General features: G+C 33.0%; 1 protein-coding gene across 4 annotated transcripts in view; it reads right to left on the bottom strand.

The window, feature by feature from the left end:
- LOC118196772 (tyrosine-protein kinase transmembrane receptor Ror2-like) overlaps positions 1–24,585 on the bottom strand; it is a 452,306-nt gene that overhangs the window by 58,103 nt on the left and 369,618 nt on the right. For all 4 annotated transcript variants that reach the window (XM_085820794.1, XM_085820796.1, XM_085820795.1 and 1 more), the window contains one exon: positions 5,203–5,365. In XM_085820794.1, coding sequence (XP_085676920.1) covers positions 5,203–5,365 — 163 coding nt within the window. The remainder of the gene's footprint in view (positions 1–5,202; positions 5,366–24,585) is intronic.

The raw sequence follows: 24,585 nt of genomic DNA on the forward strand, positions 1-24,585 counted from the left end.
AAAAGAATTCTTTTATCAAATGTGTCCTTTATTCTTTAAAAAAATATACTCATTTCATTTTAAAAGATGTGATAATTTTCTCAGTCATCAAGTAAGTTATTTATGAATTTAGAAAGACAGTGTTTTGTGCAAAAATAAGTTATTATTTTAGAACATGTATCAAATCTACTAATGAAACTCCTTGATGCTTTTGTTACTCTTAAAATATGATAAGTTATTGTTTAATAATTTATTTTTTATATAAATATACATTACTGAATAATAATACACATAAATCAGTTATATCTACAGCTTAATTAATTAATAAGTTAAAAAATGAAAGTCAAACTTTAAAAATCCGGAAATCAACCTTACATTAGCGTTAATGATAACTTTAAAGGTTAAATGCGTTTCGAGAGACAATCTGACGCGTTCTTGCATCGTCAGAAACACAGAAGTATTCTATGGAGCCGCCTAATGTCTTAAATTATAAGACATGCCATTATAAATAAGAAAAGAGACAAAAAAAAAAAAAAAAAACAGAGAAAAAATTAAATAATATATTTAAAAAAATTAATTAAATAAAATAATTAAATTAATTAAATAAAATAATAAATAATTATATATGCTTGGATATTCTTAAGAGTTTATATATTTTCATAAACAGAAAAGCTACAAGGAAATTTTAATTTACCACTTGAACAGCTAATATTTTGGATAATTTTAACGATGGATTAAAGAATGCCAAAAGGATTCACAATAAATAGAGATTAATTAATTCCTTTTTCCTGACTAAAGAGGCATTGCTTAATCAACAGTGAAGTGGACATTGCATCTATTTCAAGCAAACAGACGCGATGTGTATTTATTTGCTTGAGAAAAAGGATGCCTTCGAGTAAGCTTATGTAATACGAGTATAATAAACATTCCTTACTCACGGCGCCATTTATTTATTCGGCCTCGTTTTCGCTTCGTAAATATTAGATATCTTGATGTGCAGGGTCTCTTTTTATTTTTATTTACTAAAAACTATCATTTGACAAATTCAAAAAAATAATTTTGTTTGAAAAATAAGTTCCTTTTACTTCATAAAAATACAACCGGGACATTTTTACCAAATAACAACAACAATAATAATAATTTTAAAAAAAGGCTGAAAGGCTTCAATTCTTAACGGTCGCCCAAAAGTTTTGCTAAGGCTTTTTACGCTCTTGTTGAACTTGCAGACTACCAGTTTACTCTTGCATTCATTCCAACAAACCCATATCCCCGCCCCCCTTTTTTTGTCTTTTTAACTTTATTTGTACGCATTATTTTCTTCGCACTTACACCATATACAGTCCCCCCCCCAAAAAAAACACAAAAATTTTAAAAGATACATTGCAAAATATGTTAAGAATTCCCGATGTAGTATTAAATGTTGGCATACATTTTGGCATACAGGATCAATAAATATTTTTAAACAGCACATCTTTAGAATTTCCGAAAGAGGGGTTTAGAGGTTGCCATATATATTTTTATATTCGATATATTATTTCTTTAAAAAATAGCCACCTAAAATAGTTATCATAAAAAAGGTCTATAATGATTTTAATTAGTCTGGCTGTAATTTCATAAAAATACTGAATATTTCTAATTAGATATCTCATGATTTTAATGCGTGTTTATTTAACTTAATCATATTAAAAAGTAGAAAATAATACTCCTGAAAACTGTGTTCACTGTTTTTAAATCGCTTAGTTTATTGCTCAGTAACCTTCCAGATTCAATTTGAAAGTATCTTAGGCCTTACTGAATAGCAGCAACACGCTCGCAAGTGTAAGACAAAAGTATTTTATTTCCAAGGGCGGCAACACATTGTTTTCATACTCATTCATAATAAGTTTGTTAATCAAAAACTGAAAGACAAACACCTTAAATTTTTCCGAATGGCAGCAGTCTCACACGCTAGAGATAAAAATGTTTCATATCGAACAGTGTTGTTATTACTCGCTTTCAAATCATTGAGTTAATCAAAAATTTATTGAGTTTTTAATCAAAAGTTTTACAAAATCTGAAGTAAAAATGATTCGAAATTCAAAATTCGGGCTTCCAGGTGCCCATGTTTGGGTGGAGGACTACGTTATTCAAGACTTCACAGTTCTAGGTGCCGTCGTTTTTTTCACAGTGTGAGGAACATAAAAACATGCATACACGCAGATTCTTTATCGTTTAAACTTCTTTAAAAATAATACAGGCCGATACTATTTGGTGACAACAATTTGAAAAGTGATGCGCCGTTTATAGTGAACCAACGCAAAAACTAATGACCCCTTCTGGGCTAAATTGTTGGAAATTACACATTTTTCAACAATCCCATTTTCAGAATAGCACTTAAGAACTATTTTTATGCAACTGTGCAAAGTATTCTGGTCCCACAAGTGAAATATAAGACTGTTCAATACTTCGAGTTCGATGTCAGGTAAATAGGCTGAGTGATTGGTTTGTTTTCACAGTTTTTCCTATGTGTAACGTGAATAAGAGAGAGAATTTAATAGAAAGTCCATTAGAAAATCATCTGCGAAGGCATAACACGCTTGAGACAGATATCTTCTTATGCTTTACCATATTCAATTAACCTAATCAAATGGAAGCCAGCACTCTGTAGAAAACTCATATGGAGCCCAAGACTGTATTTACAGCATTGATTCCTGTCGGTGATTTTGCTCATGCCACATCTGCTTTTTACTTCCTTTTATAAGACGCCAAAAATAACAAACGTGCACGATGAATCGCTAACTATACTTATCCAGAGAAGGGGAAAAATATATTGAAACTACCACAATTAAATTCAAGTAAACATTTTATATCAAATTTAAGCAAACATGATCTCACTTCAGTCTGTCTGAAACTTCGAAGTATACGTTTACACAATGTTTCTTTTTAAAAGAATTATTTCCCTAAAAATATAATATAGGGAAGAAAGCTAAGAGCAGAAAAATTACGCCACAAAATTGAAAGGACATTTATTATTAAAAAAAGAAAAGAAAAGAACAAGCAAATAAATAATTTTCTAATTTTTTAGTTAGATACCCCAAAACATGGTTTAATCGTTTTCGCAAGGATTCAGTTACATTTTTTAATCATTCCCCTCCTAATGTTTTTCACTCATTTTATATTAGTACACTGCTCGTCATCCAAAACTTTTAAAAGGTTATCCAAAAAGGAAACAAACGATTCATGAAATGTTTAAACGGAAGACTGCTGAGAAATTGGACATTTTGATTCATTAAAACCGCTCGAAAACTGAAGATAACATACATGATTATCAAATTAAGGAAGGTCTGAGTTTAAAATGTTTATCAGAAAGAGACCCCAAAGTACAAGAAAGATCACGTAATTCGAGCCAAATAAAATCACCTTAAAGTTATAAACAATTGATTCCATTTGAAGAGCAAAATTTAACATAACTGAGGAATGATATTCCACGCTTAATTTTAATCGTGATGGCACTAAGTACTCTCATCCAACATTCTCTGCCTGTGCTCCTGAACACATCAGGACAAATCTACATAAAACACACGAAAAGCCATAGATAAATAGGGAAATGTTTCAACACCAGCCATTTTTATGGGGGAAGGGAGGGTATTTCTTCAGCTAACTATCAGTAAATTCCATACATTTAAATCAGTGCATTAAAAAAGGTAACTCCTTTCATCAAGTATCATCATTAAAAGAATTTGCTTTCGCCGAATATAATAACCAGTCATTATACGAAAGATGATGTCAAACTATTTGAATTTCTAGGGTATTGATTTCGTGTCTAAATAGGCGCTCAGAAGGTGGTGTAAGTATCACAACTATCATAATTATAACGTGTAAAATAAGATTAGCTTCGTTCATACCTGCGAAACAAGGTTTAAGCCGTAGCCAATCAATGAGGAAAAAGTTGCACATGCGTCAATACACAACTGAACAAAATCGTTTACCAGCGTCAGTTGTAGTCGCCTCCCAGTGAATATCGGTGTTCTGTACCTGGTTGGCATAAAGCTGAACAAGTAGATCATTTAGACAAAATCCTGATAATAGGTTTCAGGACACAGAATAGTTTGTTGCCCAGCAACAATGATTCGGCTTATGCTAACTGGGAACGTAAGCTCTTTCCTCCGAAAGCTCTTTCAAAATCAGTTTCTAAAGAAACTGCAAAAGTGTGCACGTAAGGTAAATCAAAAAGGAGTTTGTGGAGAAATTTAAATGTGCACATTACAAAGCAATTAATTGGGTAATATTCTGCTATTAGTTATAATTTTATATAAATTATCCTGCCAACTGGGGGGGGGAACCAACTTAAATTTATTCTTATCCTTATCCTTATTTAACTTAAATAAAATCTTATTCTTATCCGGGACGTTGTCCTATTTTGCATGGACATTGGCTCAGTTTTATTATGCTATGCAAAGATTCATAAGTTTGGATATCACAAGTTGGTATAAATAGATTAATATTTATATGGCAGTACGTTCTGTATAATTTTCATCAGAAATTTATTTCATTGGCAAAAATATTTAAATACTGAATCCTAAATAAACGAAGATTGTGAAAAATAAACATTAAATGGACCATAAACTGAAGAAAAGAAAGATGATCAGTATATTTTTAAAGTGACACTATCTGTCATAAGAAAATAAAATGAAAAAGATTTTTGATAAATCTCATTTTAAGTTTTATGCATTATTATTTCGCGTCACCGAAATGCTGCGAAAAATAAAGAAATGAAAACAGAACTAAACGAATGGAATGGCGCGATTTGTAATCATTAAGAAAACATTTTTTTATTAAATAATCTTTTCTGCCACCGACACGAAAGTATCACTTATATAGTGAAACCAAAAACGTGTCTTTAAAATAATTTGTATTTAAAACTTTGCACGAATAAAAAGATTGTAGGGATTTGCTATGCTAATCCTTTAGTTTGTCAAGGGTGTTTACCTTAGAAAAGAAAAGAACGTTTGGTACGGGAGATTAATTCATCAATTACATGTATGCGAAATGGTTGGTTTTAAGATATTTTAGCACTAATTAGAGCATAGTAGTTTGATATAAAAACAAAATACAGCTATTAATCACGCTAATTCAATTCGGAAAGTGAATTCTTAAATTAAGAGTGGTCTTTATTTAGGAAAATCTCGAAAGGAAGGAAAATAAAATTTTAATTAGCTGATCATTATCATTAGAGAAACTTACCATCTTTTGGTAAGACATAAAGCTGAAAGTGTTTTATGTCGGTCTGTGAAGTTGAGTTGAGGCTAAGAAGAGAATTTGTTGCTTTGCAAGTGAAGCTCGTAGTACGCGTAGCATTAATCGACAATTCCGAATGAGTATACACAGGATCGTCCATTGTATCCAGCTGTAAAGAGAAAAAAGATTTTTATTTAATTAAATATTTAGTATTATATAAGCTACGTTTCAACGTTATACAACTACATTAAGTTATACAACGTTATACAGCTACGTTATACAACTACATATATTTAATCAGATACAAATTTAACGCATCTATACTTCTATTATGAAAACTCATATCTCTTATTATAAAATAAAAATATCTGCGCTCACCTGATTTGGACCACAGATAATCTTACATTCAAATATGTGCACCTCAATACACGGATTTTGACCTCATTATTATTACTGCATGATTTACACGCATTTCATGAATTTGAACATTTTTCAGCTCCCAGAAACAGTATTTTGTCATCTCATAATTTCAAATTTTATAATAGTGTTAACTCCAGGCATACCTCTTTCAAACAAAGATAATGTCACCACTGCGTTTCGAAAATTTGATTTTTTACGAGTTTTAGGAAAAAATCACAAAATGAGAAAACATTTTGACTATTACTTCTAAATTGTCCATTACATAAAACTAATGATTATTAAAAAATGTAATTATTTTTAAGTCCAAAAGATAAATCGATTTATATTAACAACTATCGATAATTAATAAAAATAACCATATAAAATGATTATAATTTTCAGTGTCCAGTTTGAGATTCAACACTGCATATGCGTTTGACAGTGGATTCTACTATGTTGGGCAACTTCGATTATTTCAGCTGTTCTGTGGTATAGATCTGATGTTTTCGTACTTAATTTTTGGTATGAAATATATTACACAGCTTTATTTTATTTTTAAAAATTATAGTTATTGAAGATAGAGACTGATAGCAGTTAAAAACCACCACACCGAATCACATGAATACAAGTGATAACAACGTACATACGGCAGAATGAATATAGATTTTGATTATATAAATATATAGCGTAAATTCTTCGTAAAATTGCAAAATCCATTACCACAATGAATTGTTCGGGTTAAGTAATGCGTAAGCAAAATTGCAATCATTAAAGGCAGAGCACAAGTTTAAATTTTCTGTCTATGTGTTACCCAGAGTCATAAAGAAAGAGTGGAGAATGGTGGAGTGTATGTTGTTTTTGAGACTTTCCTCACTTGGTTTGACAGTAACATCAGAAGTCGACGAATTTCATTGCGGCTAGGAACGCAAAACTGCGTTTATCATTCGCATGCCTTTGAGACACCTTATAAGTGACAATATGATTTGCCCAATTACATTCCAACTCTGAAGATTACCACCAAAACACTGCAGAGGGCTTTCGGCTCGCAGTGTATCTTAAGTGTCCCCATATCCCAAAGCCTCGCCAGCATACGAACAAATACGGCAGCCAGCAAAGCTAACCATTATACCGATTAAACTTCATGTAAAACAAAGAAGCATGCCCTGTTAAAAGACGCAATGATACCAAAGCTATAACACGAGAAGAATCTCGGATAGTATATAGCTTGTCCAGGACACATTGGCAGGTTATTCCTCTTAGCTTTTACTCACAAATTTGAGTCAAGAATCCTGTCAGATTCCATGTTAAACGATCTCTTAGCAAAATGAAAAGTAATCAATTTCTGAATTTTTGGTGGAAATTCATTCCTTTCTTCGCCAGGAAACCTGCAATCTTACCTCCCTAAACTCCACAATAACTTCTATAATGTCTTCTAATATATACAGTAACAAACTACACTGCAGCAGGAAAATTCCGGAAATAAAATGTTATACAGTTTTTAGTTTTATATAGTATTGCGGTCTTATTTGTATGTGAAAATAAATGGCTTGTCTATGTCTGTAAGCTTGTGTTAATATTCTACAAACCCTACTTGACTGGAAACGACTCACCGCTTTAGTTTGAAGCAATGACAAGTCTCAAGAAGGTCAAAATAACCTTTTCGTTTAACTTTTAAATGGGCGAAATGTATTGCTTGTGCGAAAATGAACCTCCGCTACTTGCGGGTATTTAAATTAACGAAAGATAAAGTTGAATTCCAATGTAGGTAACGTGAAGCTATACCCACTATAAACTACTTAACTGGCTCAAGCTAGTTAATGGGACATATTTAAACGTCGGTTAGCTAGATGCTTAAGAGGAATAACCTGGGCAGAGCTGGCGATCGCAAGTATCAATAACACGAGGCTGCTAGAAGCTGGAACCCTAAAACTTTCAAACACTCGGCTTAAATACAAAAACAACTAACATTCTAGTAAGGAATGATACAGAAATAAGAAGTTATAGCAAAGGTTCAACTCATAATAATTGGTTAATTAACACAAAACCTTACAACAGTTTAATAAGTCCACATACAGATTTAATTGTCCTGAGCTTCTAAAAATGGCTGCTGCTTTCAGCAGGAAAATTCGGGTACACGTTTCAGTTTTATATTCGAATTTTAGTTTCTTTTAGGTGAAGAATGGTGGAAACGCGCTACGGAAAATAAAAGGTTAAGAACACCATAAAGTTGCGTGCTGCTTTTGGAAGAAGTCTTAGGTGCACGTACTATGGAAGTTTGAGATGTCTAAACCAGTTTTCCTGATCAATAAAATTCTAGCCAGTGAATGACAGTTTGCACTCAACGCATGTTCAGAAGTTAGGATTTACAGTGAAGTTACGACGACTTTTATTACTTTTCTTCCAGAACTGTGAATTTTTTTCAAAAAAACCGAAAATCTAAACTGTGTATAAGGAAACTTATACGGATGCAAATTCAAATAAGAATAATATGCGGGTAATTTAATTTAAAGAAATTTTCCTTAAAATTAAAAACATACTTTTAAAATTAAAATTATTACAATTAAACACAAACCAAACTCAGTATGGAGTTGGTTTATATAAAACTAGAACGCCCAGCGGTCATACGGAATGACCGCTGGGCTAGATATTATAAATTCTAATTATAAATTGTAATTAAAATAACTAGATATTATAAATTGTAATTAAATTTATTTGTGCAACGGTGTCTGCTAATTTAAACTGAATTACCCAGGGTAGGCGGCGAGGACGCCCCTTTGCTTACTGCCCCACGGGGTTTCCCCTTCTACTTCCTTAAAGTAGAGTGCAATGAAGGAAACCACTGGCGGTATATTTCTTAAGAACCACCGCTAGCTCATTCAAAAAAGGTGATTTAAATAAAGAAATGTTAATTCACATGTCAAAGATCTCTTTCTACACAACATTTCTTGTGTAGATCTTTGCATCATTTTTAAACTCGCCTTGCAGAAGACCGTCCATTATTTTTAATTTTACGTCCGTTCTTTCATGAACTTTTGAACAGGCAACATAAAGTTGACCGTGTTCAAATGCAGGCTCAGGTAAAAAAATGCCAACACGCTTAAGCGTTTGGCCCTGAGAATTATGGATGGTCATAGCAAAGGCAAGTTTTACAGGAAATTGTCTACGTCTCAATTGAAACGGCAAACCTGTGCCGTGGCAACTTCACCCCATTGGCTAGTACAGTTACGCAAGCAACCAATAAACAGACAGACACTTAAACCGCATATACATATATGGGGTGAAGTAACATCATCTCCTCCGAAACGGCTGGCTCCAGGGCTTAGCGACCTGGAGAAACTAAACAAGATCGAATTTCTCCATATCACGATTTAAACCAAATGGCAGACTAAGTCTGATTCCCCTCCCCCGGCCAATTGTCGCTGAAGTTGAAACCTGGTGCTTTCCTCATGATCCTAAAAGAACACGACAATAATCTGCCGGGAATGGAAAAATTTTACTATGATCATATAAACTTCGTTTCAGAAATTTCGAGTGAAGATTTTACGACCATAGACAGACTTTCCTGACTGGAAAGGAATTATTCACAGGGAATTTGTCCCTGAAGACTAAATTGTGAACACCGTAAAGACATAATGAAAGACTTCTGAAATGAATTCAGCGCATTAAGCTCAAAAAGTTGAATCGAATAGCGGGTTTCCATTGCCCAACAATGCGCTACCATGTAAAAGGAAGGGCGGGCAATTCTCAACTTATTTACTTCATTGATTTGGCAAGTGTTATCTCAAAGGTTATTATTATAACAACACCGAACAGATTCAGAAAACAGTAACTAAATACTTATCAGTATTCCAAAAAAATGAACTCCATGAGGAAATCAAAACCAGCTGTATGGACGCTCCATACGTTGTACATACACTTAAAAATGTTGTATAAGAAGTAAAAATGTTGTTTTATATAATTTTCGATTATTTTCATGTAATAGCATATAACTTTCACTCTGAAATATCGCTAAATTTTACTAAAACCTTTTTTTTTACTAAGATAACAGACAGAAATGTAACCTTTACTCCTAATTTATTATTACTGAAATATAGGCTTAGTATAGACGGTTATTCCGAGAATTTTCTAAAAGAAAGGCGAAGATGAATCGTTCAGATTCTCTACCTGCACTGCAGATTTATTTTATTTGATATCATCTTGACATTACATAGGTTAATTTAGATTTAAAATAATTACGAACTGTAGAACAGCGAACATTTGTTTATTCGTCTTTCAGTTCTCCTACCAAAGTTAAAAAAAAAAAAAATGCGAATGAGAAGGAAAAAGTGAAACAGAAAAAAGGGGAGAGAGAGATAACGACTTACATTCACGAGCAAAATGAAAACTGTTGCCAGATTTCGGATTCAAATATAATACTAAACATTCAACGAATGTTGAAAGTCTCCAGAAAAGTTTAAGAGGCATCCAAGTAAATAACTTAAATATTTTTATATAAACCTTAAAAGAATAGTTTATACATACTGCTTTGACATGAAAATACTTACATCAAAAAACAAGATTATATGCTACTTATTTCAAACTACTTTGCCAGCGAAATATTTTAAAATTGAAATCTAATACAGAACAGCTTTTTTGTATGTTCTACAGCATTAGAAATATTCATGAAATATTTTTTAAAACTTTCTGTGGAATACACTTTTTATTAACTTTAAAAACAAAATAAACAAAGAATACCATCTTCCCTTCAGTTTTATTTCTCCTTTTCAAAAGAGCTTAGTAGCAGAAAATGTATTTTTCCTGAGTACATATTTTGCATGAACTTAATGTTTAGAACTTGTACATAAACAAACCATTACAGAAAATAAGGTGTCCAATGATTCGATGTACAAACAGATTTAGAAAGAAAATTCCAGATGAATTTAATATTCAAAAATCTATCAGTCAAAATATTTCGAGAATATTCGAATTTCGAGAATTTTTAATAAAATCGAAATGGAAGGCTGCGGTATTCAATAAAAAATAAGTCTGGGTTTAAAAATTTCACTGCACTATTATAATACTCTGCCTTCAAAAATATTAGCCACAAATTAAAACTGAACGTGACATAACTCACCTACTAATCTAATAGGCTGTTGAATGAATGAGACTCCCATCTTTCCCAATACCCAAACACTAAAAAAATACAAGTACGTAAACAAAAAAAAAAAAAAAAAAAAAACTGAAATGTTTCAGATTTTAAATTACGTCCAAAGGAGCGTTTTTTAACATTTTGTGTGTTACCTTTCTTTATTAAATATCATGTTCCTCGCACTTAAACCATAAGATCCAGTGCAACAGCAATATCGCAAAATAGTTTTAAAACGAGCATATCTTTAGAATTTCCGATACAGAGACTCACGCGCTGGAGATAATGTTCTTTCTGCACGACGTTGCCATTGCTCGCTTTGAAATCTTTGAGTTTGTTAATCAAAAATTCGTCAAAGTTTTAAAAAATAGGAAATCGATCATAAAACAAATTTCAGATTTCAAATTTGGTCTTCCACATGCTCATATTCGTTGGAGGATTACGTTATTCAAAATTCGATGACTCTATGTACCGTTGTTTTATCACAATACGAGAAATATACATACATTTATGCAGATTTTTCATTATTTAATTTCCTCAAATATAATGCAGGACTCTAACATTTTGTGGCAACACTTTGAAAAGTGAACCGACATTTATGAGTCCGACGCAAAATGCCAAAACGAAACTAATAGTCCTTCGGGATTCAAATCCCTTTGGACTAAAAAGTGATGTATACACCACAAGACTTCCTTGTAAGCAATATTTTGCAGGGTACAAGAATTGGAAGAAAAAAAAAATGAAAGTCTCCGTACTTGCAGATCACGCGTGCGTCAATTTACTATTTCAATGTTAAATAGATGACGAACGCGCTCTTCATTTGGGTAGGGCTACTTTCTTCATTTAATGATTTAGAAGGATGAAACGTACTTTTATTTTTTGACGTGCTTTTAACTTTTACGGTTAACATTTTTTAGGTGAAGATACTGCAGCTAATCTTAACACTATAAAAGGAGAATACACGGTGCTTTCAACTAAAAATTTATAAGACGACATAAAATCTATTAAAAAAAAAATCCAATGAAAATGCCAACATTCTTTTTCAGTTCAGCTCAGTTTCTTTAAAATATCATAATTTCTTTATCTTAAAATAAGTACTTCAAGCGACTTTCCCGTCATTAACAATCATAATATGTATCGCTATCATTGCACGGAATGAATTAGGGGATTTTAGTAAATTAGAAGATTCGACATGGTTATGAAGCATAGCTTGGGAGGACATAGTTTTGAAATGCCTATTCTAAAGTAACAGAGTATTAGCCGCTTGAACAACCAATTACAAATATCAAATCGAAGTATGTCTTCACAAGCGGCTAGTTACTGTAAATAAATTCATTAATTAGGAAATAAAAACTGCTTAATTAATACATTTTTTAAGAAAAGAAGGAACAGTTTATTTTGTAGCCGGTGAAAATTTCAAAGCTTTATAGAAGTTACATTTTTTAACGTGGGAATTTTATATTTCTGAAAAAGAGTATATCATCATGGTTTACAATAAAATTAAGAAAATCCGAATTTAAATTATACAAACTTATAACATGGAAAAAAAATCACATGACAGATTTTATTGTAAATAATTTTAGACGCCATTTAACCTTTGAATCCTACTCTCATAGAGAGTAAATCGGAAAGGAAAAAATGAAGTTATTAAAATAAACTGAGTACTAAATACAAAATCTCATATTTAAAAAAAAATTCCAAACTGATACATCGGCCACACTATGTCAGATATCAAAAAGGACATTTTACTAAATGAAAAATATTAGCGCAGTGAATCCCCAAGTTCTTTTATGAGATTGATCACATCTAATTCTACATGTGGTGGAAATTTTATCTAAAATCAACACTCAATCTATTTTTAAAACGAATTTTTTTGAATATCATAAACACAATAAATTAATTTAAAGCATCAAACAAATCTTCAGCAGCATTCAAGCCACAGCAAAACGCATCGAAAGACTGTTTTACACTGTTGTCACTTACCTTTTTCTAAATCAGACGTGATTCTATTTGCTTTTCACGTTACCATCCACAGGCAGCGAAAAGTATTCTTTTCAAAGTGGAACATTAATGTTTCCAGAAATATCAGTAGCTCTGGAGCAAGTATTACATATTTCCGATGGATGTTAGTTCGAAGGTTAGGTTAGGTTACGTTAAAATATTTGAATGAGATAAATTACATAATAGCTATCTACCTAAGGAAAGAAATGCCTTCGTGGAGGACTTTTCAAAGGGAAACTGTCTCCTGTTTATGTTACATACGAGGAAAAACAATTATGCAGCTAATTCGTTCGCCTGGGATCGAACCTGGGTCTAATTTTCAATATTCAACAGCTTTAAGCAGTCGGCCACTGGTTAAGAGTTACTTCAATTGTGACTACGTTTGCGATTGCGTTTCCATTTTTTCATTTGAAACAGAACTGCCTGCAAGCAAATTTTTCACAGACGTTTTTACTGTATTATAAATTAAAATAATCAGTTCCATTGTAAATGAATTCAGAGACATTCAAGCAAAACAAAGGTGTAAGGTACTAAACTGAATTATTTAGATTACGGCAAAGCATCCAAGGGACGTTTCGTTTGGTTTATTTGATTACGGCAAAGCACTTGAAGGCTATCTGTCTAAGGGAAAGGATGCCTTTGTGAAGAACTTTACAAAATCATGAAAACGCTCATGCAGCCAGCCCGATCATCGGGATTCGAGCCTCGGATCGAACTACTAGTGTTCAGCAACACCAGCGCTCAGCCACTGGTGGCCCATCGACCTAAGAAGAATGTCTTTTGGAAAACTTTCTAAAAGAACTCATTCCATTTACGTTTTACATGGGAAAAACAATCTATGAAAATTCTCATGCGGTCATCCTACTAGAAGTGATTTGAGGCCGGGTCGAAGAACCAGTGTTCAACGATTTTACCGCTCTGTCGTCGGTGGACCAGTAAATTACGAAAACGTGCAATATATTGCTTTAAAAATCAAGCTAAGCATAACTTTAATTTCATACATAAGTGTCTTATGCTTTTAGGCATGACAATATCGTTGAGCATTACACTTTGTTACTTTAAACTAGACTCTTCAAGGTCGTAGGTATCCAAGCCTGATTTACGATCGCAGCGTGTGTCGTCATCACCTCATAGAGAGAATTATGGGATTTACGCATATCTGAGGATTCGATCTTTTTCCACAGCAGTCGCTGCCATTGTTATGAATTACGGTTTGGAGAAGGGGGGAAGGAAAAATGACCTTGAACAACCTATTCTGAAGTAGTAGATCTGCAGACCGCATGATGATAAAATGCAGAATGTGACGGCAGCAACTTTTGAAACTAGGCAACAGCATGAAAAATGACGTAGCGTAGCGTAATGAAATATTACATGAAAAATGGAAAGGTTACAACTACACCTTTCTAACATCAAAATCAATAAGATACTAACCACAGATTCTATACACAGCATTTCACTACAAGACCAACATAATCATTCACGTCAGGAAAACACGAGAAATTATTTAAAAGTTACATCAATAATAACTTCTGCCATTATTGGAAAAAAAAAAAAAAAAAAAAAACTCAAACTAGAGAGCAGTTTGACGTCCCAAGTCGGCTTTATTTTGCAGTAACTAGAACTATTTATTAAACAATCGCGAAGTAATTGAAAAATGGAACACGCCGCTTTACAATATTACTGACTTGAGAAAGAAAGAGAAATAACGTTCCCCTTCCCCTTTTTTTTCAGGAACTATCCAGTAGGGACATTTGATTTCCGTTATTTTTCAGGAAACGGCAGAAAATCAGAATGCAAAATAAATGGAGACTTCAATTGGCCCGGAGAAATGTAGCAGCCATTTTGGCGAATAGTAACCAAGATAAAAGTTTGCGAGCTAAAAGAAGTTTCTTTTCTCCCGAAATCAAATTGGCATTCCCTTGTTTTGATAAGTATTTTCTCGACCTCGTATGTGCAGTTTGGTGTAAGCCTCCCATCTCTTTTATGTTGAATTATGTACCTGCGGGAATATTTCCTTTGATGCACAAACGGAACAAAGAATAAAATTGGGTACGTCTCCCGTTTCGGTAGCTTCCAAAGCCCATCTCTGTTGGTTATAAACAAAGTAATTTGTGGTTTCCTTAGAAGCGATTACCAGTGGAAATGAGAAAAGTGATAGAAATAGGTTATATAAAGATAAAAGCATAAGGCTAAAAGTATGAAAAGATAGAATTCACTGTCTAATAAGTTTGTCCTTTAATGGTTAACAGGCTTTCAGTATACGTATTTCAGAAACAAAATCGATTATATTTTATAGCATACAATTCCAAAAGTATTTTACAATTCAGTAAAATTTTAAATATAAATTATAAAAACTTTTCGAAATCCTTTCCTGTAAAATAATAAGCACTGGCCCCCCTGTTGATCTATTGGTAAGGAACCCGGCTGCTACAGCCTTGGGCCCGGGTTCGAACCTGAAGAATTCAATAATTTTTGCAAGTGTATAATGCCTGTTTGGCATGGGATCATTTAAAAAGCAGTCTATCTGAGTTGCAGTTGCTTTCGAGAGGTTGGCCGTTGCATGCTTAACTCTGTTCACTTGTCTGGTTTATTCTCAACAAAGTTCTCAGCGATATGACTGATGATATTGACCATTCACAGCAGCTGCATTAAGTTGAAAGAGTCCAACCATTTGGAACAACAACAATTTGCTCTTAAGACCGTGCCATTAGTGTCTCCAAATGCACCAATTCGTTTATGTTAAAGTTTATGCCAAGCCATAGTTGATATATATATTGTTAATTTTTCAACGTTCAGATAAAATTTCACTTAAAAGACGATGTCATTAATAAATCTTATGGACCAAATATATGTCTATCTTGGTAAGACCTTAGGTCCGACCACAGAAACCAATGGGTACACCGAAAGTCCCACTGGTCCGAGATGGCGATCACATGTAAAATAAAAAAAAAGCATTTAAATTATTAACACAATTCTCCCTCTCTATCTCCTTTTTTGAACAAAAATTGCAGGAAAACGGTCCAGAATATTCTCTCTCTCTTCCTTTAGAGATACAATATTTTAATCCGAACGGTTTATTCGTTAGTAGATAAGCAGATTTAGCAATTATTATGAAAATGTTTTGCAGATATCCGAGTTACATACTTTGGTGTATGATTTTTAGTGACATTGTAAGGATCTTAAGTTTTACTAACGTTTATTTTATTTTAAATCTTTACTATCACTTCTTATTTTCTACTTCCGGCCAGAATTATAAGCGTTAAGGTTTTTATGCAAAGTTTGTCTGGTGAACGCCAAGTATTTAAGTTGTGGCTTTTTGCCAAGCGAGAGAGAGGAAGCAGTGAGTCAAAGCAGGCCGCTTACCTTAGAAGTTACTTAGTTGCTGTTTGCCTTCCAGGCTAGAGGTTTTAATCCTCTTGATAAATTTTAAACGTATTGTAGTGTTCACAGTTCTCTGTACTACATACGCTTCCTGTTATTATAAGGCCAATCTTCCACGTTTATTATTCTAAAGTTAAATTAGAGTTTAGTTTTATTTTTATACTTTTACGTTTTGACCCCAAGTAGCGGGTCGGTGTATTCCGAAGTACGGAAGTCATTGTAAATAGAGAAAAATAAAGGGTTTTGTATACCCTTCTTGTGTATCCTGTTTACTTCCCACAGTTTTGAACATAGCTTTAGTAAGCTCTCTGTTCCGAGTCAGGTCCTTGCATGTTTCCAAAGAAAGTAAGACGGAACATTGAACCTGATAACATAAACATTAATGTCATCCGAGTCACACTCTGGAACGAGCAAATCAGTTAGCTACCTGTTATCACTGTTGGAACGTAAAGGAAATACGTTCACTGCTTTTAAATTGTTCAGTTTTTAAAGCAATACGGTTATCAAACAAAGGAAAAAAATCATTCTGATTATGGCAGAGCACATTATGACTATCTATTTAAACTGAGGGATGCTTTCGTAAAGTCTTTTAAAAGGAAACTAGATTCTATTTTTGTTAATATTCATGCTACCAAGACTGTTAATTGGGATTTCAACCCAGATCAAACTACCAATGTTCAGCTCTTTTATCGCTCAATTCTTGGTCGATTTACTTGAAAGATAAAGGTCTTACATCATATTCAACGATAACACTCCATAATCTCTCTATATCTGCCACACAACGAAGAAGATAAAGGTTTTATGTTTGGTGCGATGGAAACATTGAACAGGTCACGTATATTACCCACCGCCTATTGAAATCACTTTTGTGCCAAACTTGAGTTTACTAATTAGCTGAGTTTAATAATAGGCGGCGATCTGTGAACTGTAAATCGTATCACAAGTTTTAAACTTTTCAAATAAAATGATAACAAACAACCAATTAAATAATTAATAATAATTTAAAATTAATGCTAAAACTAAACTATTTAAGCAATATTGAAATTCATTTTTATTTTTTAAAAAATATCTATTTATAATTACGTTCTTGATGAAATTTTATCTGATACAATACATAACTTACAACTGTTCTATCTGTATTTGTTTCAAATTGTTCAACAGCAGTATTTCATTTGTAAACGTGTTTGTAACTTTTTTGATCAAAAGTTCATGTTTTATTATTATTATTATTATTTTAAAAAGAATTTGCAATGATTTCCTAGATTCGACTGATGTTAGCATACTATCAATTTTTTCTGCATTACTTTGGCTCTCAGTTTCTGCAGTTCTTTTAACACTTTCATTATCAGTTTTTTAAACATTCTACCTCAATTTTTTTTTTTTGGAAATTGACGCATATTATAAAAATTTATCTTCAGCTATAGCTTGCAGGCTTCTTAATAAAATAAACAGACTGGCATTTTTCTTATCAGGCTTCTTCTATATAAAAGACATATTTTCAAAAATAATTTTTAACTGATTTTTAGAAATTAATCTTCTGAATTGATGAACTGACTATAATATGCATTTCCACTAGCAGAGATATTGACTCACTTATCCTTGCTTACATTTGAGCAAAATTCAATTCTGTTTATCCTTTCTGAACATTTTTTTTTCTGTAATGGCACTTAATAGCTCATGTCTAAAGGCTGAATGTTAGAAGTTGTATTAGCAGGAAGAGATATTAATGTTTTCAGAACGAGAATAGAGGTGTTTAGTTATCTAATCAGTAAAGTTACTTTTTCATTCTGCACTTCGCTTTTTCATTAGAAAAAAAAAAAAAAAATAACCTGTAAAAATACTCTTTGTCATGCATGTGCTCTTATTGCTATCGTAAAAGTATAGGTAAATTTTTGACTCTTTTCAAACATCGAAGTTTTTATGTTTTTGTGAATAACCAATGTATTATAAATTTCGTGTAGCGCAAGCAAACGTAAGTAAATATCTTTTATCCAGCTATCAGCCGCATGATGTCGCCTTTGCCTTCTAACCATACAGTTTCTGGTGAACAATATCGGATTTCTCTTTTGTCAGCTTCTGAGCCGTCAATCAACTGATACAAATTTTCCCCTAGCATCGAGAGAATTAGAGAAAAAAGATCTAGAAATACGAACAATTTTTGGTTTCATAGGTTGAAACTATTCTACAAAAGCAATTTCAAAGTCTCATGATTTTCTGCCTTTTTTGCACTTCCTTGAGACATCTGCATTTTCTATTAGTTCTTCATTAATTATAATTCCTTGTCTAAGAAACTATATACAGTGCTGTTTAGTAATACCCAGTTTAAATTTAGTTTTCCTCTGGCCTCAATTACTAAGAACATCAAATCTTCTAACAATTCATTTTGTTATTTTAGGCTTATGTCTTTTCGCTTAGCATCTGCAAATTAAGCACACAAAAAATTTTAAAATGTTCCTTCCAGTAATTTAATCAATTTTTAAAACTTATGTTTACAGTCAGCAGTTTACAGACAGACCCGTTTCTCTATTTAGTCGATTTACCCCTTCATCATTAAAAGCATAACCAATGCTTTCTTTGCTTCTTCTTCAACCTACAGTTATCATTTACTTTCCATTCAAAGACTATTAATATGATGGTGCTTACAAGAACTTTTTTATAACTCTGTGAAAATGTTTTAATAAATGGCGGGCACTATATACGATAAACGGCCCAGTAGATTAAGGCGTAATCCAACGGTGCGAAAATTTAAAACAGATTCCATTCAAGATATTTCTAACGTCATTGGTTGCGAGGCGGTTTACAGAAAAGCGCGCACAGCCATACAAAAACATGGGGCGGAGGAAAAAAAACGTTAATGTTTTGGATAATTTTGACTTGTGATCTGTGAAAATCATCGATAAACCTTCTTCAATTGATGAATAGCATTTCCTTGAAACTTCTGACATTCACAAAAATTTATCTTCCGTTGTTAATGACTTTAACTCCAATTCAGTTCTTCCTAATACTTCCAGAATTCTAGTATCTCAGTTTTTCAAGTTTCGTTAGTATTTTTCTAGACAGATGACGCCGCGTTCGTGTTCGTTTGCTCCGTCCATTGCTTGAATATAAATACAGTCGTCATCTGGCAGAACGTTTTTGCTCTTGAAATAGAAAAGTGACCTGTGTCTGATCACCCTCAAAAACAATACAGGTTTACTCAAAAATATACGCTAAAGTAAAACTGCTGTTTCGCGTAATTATAAAAGTACATTCAGTTTCAATAATGCTATATGATATGCATAGTAACTTTAGAACCTCTACAGTCCTGTACTTGAAAAGTATAGTTCCCATCAACAGTATAAACATTAATCCATACAAACGTATCCTCAGCAAATGTGTCCTCATCGGAGATACACTACTTCAGGCGTGATAAGCCAATATTTTCTCAACAAATAAAACAAAGTGTTGCATCTCAAATAAAATCCATAAATTTTACGGTTTCGTAATCTGTAGAGTCAACTATGAATCGAATTTTCAGGCATACATTGTATAAACCCAATAACCGAACGTGACCACCGAAACATCGAAATGGATTATAAGTCACTTAAGACACAGTAGGGAAAGTTTCATGATGTTGACTCACCTATTTATGGCACCGTTAAAAACCGGGAGAGATGAAGAACGAAAGTACCCATCGAGATGAAGAAAAATCAAATATTTATAAAGACTCCAATATCACGTCCTTTACGGGGAAAAAAATTAGACGAGCAACAAGTTTCAACTTTCAACACTTAATGGTATTGGGTTTGGGGAAAATGTGAAATATTTATTCGCGTAATAACTACTAACAGTTTTGTGGTAGGCAATAAATTCGGTTTTATTGTAATAATTTTTCTACACAGTTTAAAAGATATCTCTAACACACCAGAATTTAATCATTTTAAGCAACTAGCGGCTCACGCGTCTAAAATACAAATGCTTAACTAAGCCTAACTAGATTATCTTATCTAAACTTGAACAACTGTTGAAAACTAGACACTGAGTGCTTACTTTTAATAATCTCACTTATAAATATATTTGTGGGGATTTATTTAATTTACTTAACAGTTAATTTTATTTTGAAGCAACTTTTCCCATCGCTCTTGCTTTCAACTCACACTTTGTTGCCAGAATGTAAATGAGTTAGTAGGCGTGTGTTCAAATGAAGTAGAAAAAAGTTAGTGTTTAAGGAAAGGTTTTGGAAGTTGAATTTAGAGCGTGTTCTGCTGCTTGAAGGCCAGCTTGCTATCTTCGATTTAGTAACGATCAGAATTCTGTGACGTTGAGCTAATTTTTGCCATTTAAGCTTGTTTACGCCAACTTTCGAGTCACAGCCACCCTGCGCGTTAAGTAGCCTGTGAGGCCGTAAGGCTAACTTAACTCTATATAATTTAAACTCTTTACTTAAGTTAAACCAAAAACGTCGGCTTTCGTAAGCACGATTCGGTGCCATCTGTGAATTGTAAACTGAGTTAATAAAGGGTTCTTCACCCCTTCTCCGGTCCTTGTTGTACTTGAAACTTATCGATAATTCCCTACAAGTCTTCTAACGTCCAGTTAGTTTGCTCCAAAGTACAGGAGATGTTACAAATTATCTTATGAATTGCATAACATCCTCAAAGAAGAGCTACGTACTTGCTTGATTTGAGACAAAGCAGGAATTTATATATTATAAAATGTTTCTTACGAAGTAAATATTATCTTATATTTCAACAATTATTATGCGAATTTTGAAGCAATCTGAGGTCCTATCAAACTGCATAACAATATATATATTAAAAATTAAAAAGAAGAAGAAAAAAATTATGAGATTTCAGAATGCTGAAGAAAGGATTATTGAATCAAGTGGTGAAGATACGGATGTACCTTGCAAAATAGTAAATTTCCAGGACGGCCAACAGGCAAGAGTAATTTCTACCCTGAAAAATAAAATGGTTTTAGACAGACAAACCTTAGTCCACTAAACCCAATTCTCCTCTAACAAAATGATAAAATCTCAGCAGTTATTTGGAATTTTTATAACACACTTATACACCACGGTTTTCTGCATACATATTTCATTACTTCGAATTTCCTCCCATAGAGATTTAAAATTCCGCAATAAATAAAATAAACTGAGTTTCAATAATAATAAAACAAATTGTTGTCGTTGAAAACAAAATTTCAGATATAGTTGAAATTAATCTAACCGTTTTTATTCTTCGCCCGCCTTCTTTTTCCAAATATTTAAATGTAAATATGTAACAAATTTTGTTATTAAATCTGACAGCAAATTAACAACAAAGCACTGAATAAATCTCAAAGCTTTGAAGTCGGTATACTTCTAAAACTTGTCTGAACAGGTTACGGTTGAAAGTAATGGCTGATATTTGGCCACCTATACAAATATAATTCGCTATACGTTAGAATAAATTAAAACTTTGATGGGATATAAAAATCACGTTATATTTGAGAGACATAGAAGCGCTACATTGAATAATAAATAATTAAAACCTTAGACTTAAGTTATCACTAGCATTGAAAATGAAAACGTGAAAAAACGTTCAAGTGTTCATACGTTTCATCAAAGTTCATATGTTTTAATCGAGTTATTGTAATATTATAACGAAGTGATTCTAACTACAGACTTCGATAAAACAAATGTGCAGATGAGATAAGAATTTAGTATATTAATATTGTTACATCGAGGCCGAAGGCAAAGTATCATCAAAACGCAATACACACTAGGTAACTGTGGGTAGATTTTACAGCATTTCAGCATTTCAGAGACATTAAAATAGCATAATAAGGAACGTTCATTTCCGAACAGCAGCTGAGAATAGTTAGCAAATTTTTTGCTGCTGAATTTTTGAACCAGCTTATATACTATATACGAGTTGAAAAACAATTTACAAATAATTTCGATCAAAAAATGAATATTTTAAAATTATTAATTAACTGAAACAATTGAAATCAACCGACAAAAGATTTTTTAAATTTTATTTAATCTTATTGTGGCGGTCCCGGGCGTTAGCTTGCGTGCTCCGTGTTTTGTTATTTGCTCCTGTCGCTATCTGTTAATAGAGATGGGAAGGAGGCGCTGTGTGGCGCGTCACTTCCCATCTGCGTTTTTGAAAATCTGTGCCCTTGCCCATTTTCCTTGAAAATCGTAAATGACCTTAAGAGCCGAATAAGAGTCCTACAGTCAAATATCTTACTGTCATCTCAAAAGTGGACCTATGCGAACTCCTCTGATAGTTGACCTGTTCCCCGGTGCAAGCATCTGATATATCCTCGCGACTGTTACACAACTATAATAGAATAGCTGTTCTCTAACGTGACAGGAACACACACCTCCGCCCACCTGGAGAAAAATGATGAACAACGTCACTAGCCCTATGCCCACAGTACAACAAGGGGCCTGATTAGGTAAGGCCATGCAATGGAGCCGCAACATACCAAAAGGCTCACAACCACGCCCACTTCAAGGGCTCAATAACGACCACCAGTCGCTTCTGCTCATATCGCATTAAAAACGCTCGGGGGCCGGAGAAGCAAGCAAGCTTACACAATCCTAAATTATTAAATTTCTTACTTGGAGTTTTCTAGCAATGCGGAAAATCTCTCTCTGCTACAGTCAAGCTCGTCCTTTATTTTATAATTAACACTGTCATCAGATACAGTGTGGTTATAATTAAGTGACCCTATTCGGACCCCTGTAGAACCCGTTCTGCCTATCGGATTTTGATGAAACTTGGTATATACGCTATATGGACTATGGGAAAAAGATTTCTGCAATAAAAAGACGAAATTTCAAATTTTGACCACCAAATGGCAATTTTCAAAAATTCCTTATGCAAATTAGTCAAACCTCTACAGAGACTTGCAATCAGAGCCAGAAAATCATTCGTTGTGCCTTTGTCATAGTTAATCATGCCCTTACAGAAGAAAGATCGAGCTTTACTAGTAAAACTGTTTCATCAGAACAGCAGCAATAGCTTAGTTGCATTGCCTGAATATCGTCGTTAGGGGATTGCGAAAACGGCCCATGTCGAAGAATGGTTTGAATGAATATTTTTTTTCCACAAATCGTTTCCTCGTGGTTCATATAAAGATACATGCCAAATTTCATCAAAATTCAATAAGTAGAACAGGTTCTAGAGGGGTCTGAATAGGGTCACTTTAATTATAAGCACCCTGTACATCGTAGATAACATCATATCCAGTTCCATTCGCAGCATTGTTAATGTAATATTTTTTAACCGATCAGACGATCGTTTCTGGATAATGTTTTAAATGGCATTCACCTTTAGTTCGGTTGTTTGATCTAGATAAGTTTATACAACTGTTCATTCGAACTCTTCGCAATTTACAACTGTATCTACAAGGTGATTTTAAATTTGCCTTCTACACGAGTTTTTATTTTTGGCTTCATTTTTGCAGCAAAACCGTACCTCTCGGGTAATAAAAGGATCGGTTTATGATTATTGAAAATAAACGATAATTATACTATAAGCGCAAAATATATTATAGTGACATTTTAATAATTGTTTGCATAAATCAAAATTTTCCTAAATCTACTCTACCTAAAAATCCTTTTATTCGTAAATATCGATTATTCACTTCACTCAGACTTGAGTAGTTTGAATAACTTCCACTCTGACGTGAATACATACACTTGCTTCCGTTATGCAGTTATATTTAGAGTTAGTTAAGGAATGACTCGCAGGTGGTTTTAATCCCACAGATGAATCATCACAAGATACAATAAGCTACACAATGCTTCTGATGCCTCTTAAACTAGCATGCCTGATTAACACACTAAAAGTTTTCGTTAGGAATCAATACAACGCACATAATGCAAGTAGTTTAACTACAAAATATGAGTGGGATTCGGTTATTTTTAAATTATTCCAGATATTTGAAATTAGGCAACATGTATTCTAAGGCTGTTATAAATTCTTTAAAAAAAAAAAAAAAAAAAAAAAAAAAAAAAAAAAAAACTGAAGAGTTTTAGATTTAACGATCACCCAGAAGGATTTGTGAAGGTTTTGTACGGTCTACCAGTCCGCTGTTACACTCACTCCTGCAAACCCACTTATTTTTGTCTTTTCAGCTTTAATATTAAGAATAATTTTCTTTGCAGTTATGCCATATATAATGCAACAGCAAAATTACAAAAAAAATTAAACGCAGGATAGCAGCATATGTTTAGAATTTCTAGTATTAAGTGTTGGCGTACATTTTTGTCTAAGCTTCTAAAATAAATGTTCAGTTTTCTTACTAAAATGACTTAAAAAACTTTTTTTTTTTTTTTGGTTTTCTTATTATTAATGTTTTGTGCGCTAAATTTATTTATTCAATAACACGTTATTCACATTTAAGCCACATAAATTAGGTTCGGTTTATTACATTATTTGAATATGAAAAGCACACAAAAGCTGTATGCCAGAGGAGATGCTTTCGTAGAGGACTTTCTATGGGAA

This window comes from Stegodyphus dumicola, chromosome 7 (genome assembly GCF_044657685.1).
Source record: "Stegodyphus dumicola isolate Sdum_Otavi_A_Nest chromosome 7, ASM4465768v1".
Classification (NCBI taxonomy): domain Eukaryota; kingdom Metazoa; phylum Arthropoda; class Arachnida; order Araneae; family Eresidae; genus Stegodyphus; species Stegodyphus dumicola.